Consider the following 5,233-nt stretch of genomic DNA (forward strand, 5'->3'; position numbering starts at 1 on the left):
ATCACCTATGTTCTATAGGGAGTTTCTTTGTTGAGTCTTTCGACTATTAAAAGTTATAAAATGGTAGCCCGATTATAGGGAGTTGCTTTGTTGAGTCCCTCAAATATTAAAAGTACAAAATGATCACCCGACTATTCATTATGTTCTAAACTCATCCCTTTTTGTTGATACATTAACGGTCATCTGCTTTAGAAATTAACATGTCGACTGAGATATGATAGTCGTTTGAGATTTTAAGATAAAGTTTTATTATATCTCAGTCAGCAGTTTAACATCCAACTCAGATTGTCGTTAATGTTTTAACAGAAAATGACGAGTTTGGAACATAATGAATAGTCGGGTGACCATTTTGTAACTTTTAATAGCCTGATGACTCAACAAAACAACTTCTTATAGTCGAGGGACCATTTTATAACTTTTAATAGTCAATGACTCACCAAAGTAGTATCATATAGTTAGGGGACCATTTGTTTATTTAAGGTGTGAGTATGTGTTAATTGTAACACTTTACACCGGTGTAAGTATGTGACCTTATCTTGTTGCTCTACCGTCAAAAGCTGACTGATTATCGATAAATTATTGACTACAACTTTCCACCAAAATTAAAAGAGATGTATTGTCATCAACTAACATAATCACCTATAGTATATCAACAATTTCAAACATTACTTAATTTGTTGGGTTTTTTTTTCATTTTATTTATAGAGATAATATTTTAGTGTATTGTTGATAGTAAGTCTTATATATTTCGGTAAATCATAAAATGTCACTTTATCAATTAATAAATAAAAAGTTTCATGGAAGATTTATAAATAAATATTGATAAATATATTTAGGGAAATTTTATACACAGTCTATTAGTTAAGACTTAGAGTTTAAGATTTAAGATTTATATTTCAAATAATTATGATTATATAAATTTTAATTTATATAATTTACATAAAAAATTACTCGTATATTTAAAATTAATTATGACTATTGTCCCAATCTCCTTTATCCTCTTATCTGATATCATAATAGAAAGCTCCTTGAATTAAAGTTGTCTAAAATCATGGAAATAAACATTATACCAAACATAGCAGCACAAGAGGTGATATTCGTTCCTTCATTGGTTATATTTTTCATTTGGATTTTTCTATATATCCCGTTTGTTGTTAGTTTTGATTATTACAAAACATAAACTACATGGATGTAAAAGAAAAAGGAACAAGTTAAAAAACAGAAAGAAAAGGTATTTGCAGCATTAATTAGCGAAGGAGTTGACTCATCAAAAACACTTTGTACCTGTTCAGATTATGAACAAGAGATAATATTCGCAAACAAGCAACTTTGTAGATTATAGCAGGGAGTCAGGGACTACTATTATCAAATGTACCTGTTCAGTTCATTCAGTGTTCAACACTCAAACAAGCAATATTCACAAGCAACTACATTTACAAAACCAGAATGCAGAGATCTTCAATCAGAACCGATATTCTTCGCCTGTCGAGTCCAAGAAAAAACGAATCTGGCATTCTGTTGAGGCCCTAGGGCAGTTCAACATGTTTCTAATATGCCTGCGTCGTTTCTTCAACATTGAGGAAGTCCTGATCTTCACTTCCTCCAAGAATTTGGCGTTCTTCAGCATATATTGAATGAATGTCCAGTTACAGTTTTGATTGATGAATCCCGTCAGTTTAAGGGCCTTCAAACTCGCAGACACACACACCGGAACAGTCTTCGAAAATGACTTATCACACATGTGACCCCTGTGGAGTATTGGTACTTCAATGTGATATACCAAAGTCTTGAGATTGTTTGAGCCGTGAAGCAACTCTTCCAGATCATCCCATTGTGCACAGCTTGTTGTAGTTTCCAGGCATACCAGATTATGGAACTCATGAAACGCCATACCATGTAAGGCATATTGTGATAAAGACAGAAATTCAAGATTATCGAACGCTTCAATGGAATCACATGTTCCATGGATATTTATGATTGCTTCCACCAAGCTGGAAGAATCTATCTGAAAATCCAAAACATTCTGCGACAGCTCTATCCTTTCCAAGAGCGGAGCGATGATCAGTAAACCGTGATGATTAGCTTCATAATTACTATTCCTCAGATTCAGTCTCTTCAATGAAGCAATATTGATGACCATATCAAGAATCCCATCATCCAAAATCCTCCAAACAACCAAGTCCTCAAGAACTGGACAACCAGAAAGTAGGATGTTGAAAGACCCTTCATTTGCGTAGTGTAATCGCTCCAGTTGCAGAGTCCTTAGACTTTGTAAACAAACATTTTCAGGGAGATCGATGAAAATATTATCAATCAGCTTGAGAGATACGAGTGTTCTGCAAGCAAATAAACGACCAGGCAGTCTAACCGTTGGTACATGTGAAAAATTGAGGCTGAGTTTCAGCTCTTGAACATTCCTTTCAACTGCAGCAGCAACCCATGTACCCAGATTCTCTTCATCCACTTCCAAGAAAGGTTTAAAGTCTATGGTAAACTGGTACACATTTTGAGCTTGACAGTTGGTTAAAAACTTACCTATAGAATCCACAAAGCTGCCCAATGTACCAATGAATTCAGCTGAACTGAAGGAGAGGACGGGAACAGCAGTCCATAAATGCTTCCATCGCTTTGACAAGGTACCGGTGGCAACTGACAATTTGGTGGGGAGAAAGGAAAGGATGTGGCAAATAATGGAGTCTGGTAGGTTGCTAAGTTGATCAATGTGTTTTTGACCCTTTTCTTTTTCCACGCTCCTTTTCTTGGATAGTCTTTGAACCAAATCAGCCATATGTGAGTGAAGACTCTGCTTAACCTATGGACAAAAATTTAAAGACTCTCGTTAACCTATGAACAACAATTTAAAGAGACCATTTCAGAGATTCTTGGAATATTATCTTGCTCACCCGTTTACTAAGATCAATGGCAAAAACTCTGTATTCGTGGAATATTATCTTGCCAGCGTTTTTGCTTGAAAGAAGCCTTGTGACCGGCGTTGGCAGTTCCTGGGCGGTGTTCCACCGGTCCTTGAACGGAGATTCAACGGCTGCCCGAGAAAGAAACGAGAATGGTAATGGGGATCAGATATTCAGATGGGAGAGCGGGAACAGTTATGGGAGATTGGAGAAGAAGCAGTTTGATTCTTGATTCCATATTATCCTGGGCCTACCTTATACCATGGCCCAATATATTTTTTTGTGTATGTTTATATATCGTATGGACTAAATTAAAAGGCTTGATAAAGTAAAAGGGTCTCTCAATCATCCCATTAAAAAACATCAGAGGGAGGTACTACATTGATGGACTAAAGTACAGGGTTCGGTTCTGTAATATTTAAACACTCATTGCTGAAGAAATGATATTTGGAAAAAAACTAGTTGGTATTTGGACCAAAACAACTAGTAGTCGAATCGAGATGTAGATAATTTATTTCTTAAAAAATGAATGAATAAGGTGGCGTTTGGTTTGTTGGAATATTTCTGAGGGAATTGGAATCTGTGAAGGAATTGGAATCTGTCAGGAATTGGAATCTGAATCTGAAACATGTTTGGTTGGCAGGAAATTGAATTGGAATCTAATTACATATTTTGTTTGGTTCGTAGACATGTTAGATGAATTTGATTTAAGTAATGTAAAATGACATAATTGTCCTTCTTTTTTTTTGCTTAATTTTAGTTTGTTTTATAACTTACATGTAGCAATATATTATAAAAATTTAAAAAATATTAAATTTTTATTTTATTGATTGATTATTCATTTCAATAAATTATAAAAATCATGCTAATAAACATCATAAGTTAAAATCATCCCAATTAGGAATGGCCATGGGTTGGGTTGGGTATTTGGTACACCCGACCCGACCCGAGAACAAGAGAACTTCCACCCGAAACCCGACTCGACCCGACCAAAATAAAGTTTCACCCGACCCGACCTGAATATATGAATTAGAAACCCAACCCGAAATAATAAAAAAATTATTTTTATTCAATAAAAACAACGACTTAATTGAAAATATATATATATGGGTATTATTGTAATTATTCCTAAATATATAAGGTAAAATTATATATTTTTTCGGGTCGGGTTGGGTATTTTTCACCCTAAACCCAAAACCGACCCGACCCGAATATCACACTTAAAAAACCCAACCCGACCCGACTCGAACCCAAATTGTTTTTAAAAAAATCTGACCCGATCAGGTCGGGTCGGGTCGGATCGGAACCCGTCGGGTCCGGGTTGAGTGGCCATCACTAATCACAATCAAAATATGTTAATAAGTTACCAAAAGATTGATGATGGTAGTATGGTCAAATTTCACATTCCCTCCTCAAAAAGATTTTAATTCCCTCATGTTATGGATGAAATTTAATTTCCCCCCTTTAATGGAAAGTTGAAGTCATTTAGGATTCCAATTCCCTTTGAAAACTTGAACCAAATATGGGAAAGTGGTGGAATTGGATTCCAATTCTCCCTAATTCCAAGGAATTCCTGCGAACCAAACGCCACCTAAGAGAATTATACAAATACACATTAATAATTAAACTAATAACCAAAATGTATCTGAACAACACTCACATATAATAAATTTAAAATTAAGATAAAATCTTCAAAGAAAATTCACACATGATATATATATATATATATTAAAACTTAAATAAGTGTTAACCTCCCATAAGCCAATGCCTTATTCTCATTATGTTTATAAATAAATTCAACTTTTTAAAATTTGTTTGTTGAAAAAGTTTCTTTATGATTAAATATATACTTAACTTTATTATTTATACATATCTAATTTTTTTGGTACGTACAATTTGGTATTGATGTGTGTATCGACAAGTGTAAGTTTGGATTATCGCTTCAAGTAATAAAGTGGATACACTCTCGTGTGTGAGGTATCGATCTCACATAAAATAGTGTGGTTAACCAATCCATCAAGATAAATTAATTGAATGGATAAACACTCTAAGTAGATAAGAAATGTGATAGAAGGCTCTTGCACCTAAGTTTGTAACTCACAACTGAATAGACCTGGGAACATATATGATCTGACCCAAAAGGATATGGTAAGTATCAACACGCTTGAAATAAGGTCTCGACTAGAGAAGTGACTCTCTCGCTGCCACCCCACTAAACACACCTGACAAAAGTATGCCTAACCTAACAAATATCACGACTCTCAAAGATAACTAAATTTCTCTCAACTATCAAATAACTCTTGATGCTCTTCTAAGATACT

At 34.5% G+C, this 5,233-nt stretch overlaps 1 protein-coding gene across 1 annotated transcript; it reads right to left on the reverse strand.

The window, feature by feature from the left end:
* Positions 1–1,462: 1,462 nt before the first annotated feature.
* On the reverse strand, positions 1,463–2,788 carry LOC120157958 (F-box/FBD/LRR-repeat protein At3g52680-like). The gene has a single exon (XM_039168913.1). The coding sequence runs from the start codon at positions 2,786–2,788 to the stop codon at positions 1,463–1,465; it is 1,326 nt and encodes a 441-aa protein (XP_039024844.1).
* Positions 2,789–5,233: the final 2,445 nt, after the last annotated feature.

Source organism: Hibiscus syriacus, unplaced genomic scaffold, assembly GCF_006381635.1.
Source record: "Hibiscus syriacus cultivar Baekdansim isolate YM2019G1 unplaced genomic scaffold, ASM638163v2 tig00111280_pilon, whole genome shotgun sequence".
Lineage (NCBI taxonomy): Eukaryota > Viridiplantae > Streptophyta > Magnoliopsida > Malvales > Malvaceae > Hibiscus > Hibiscus syriacus.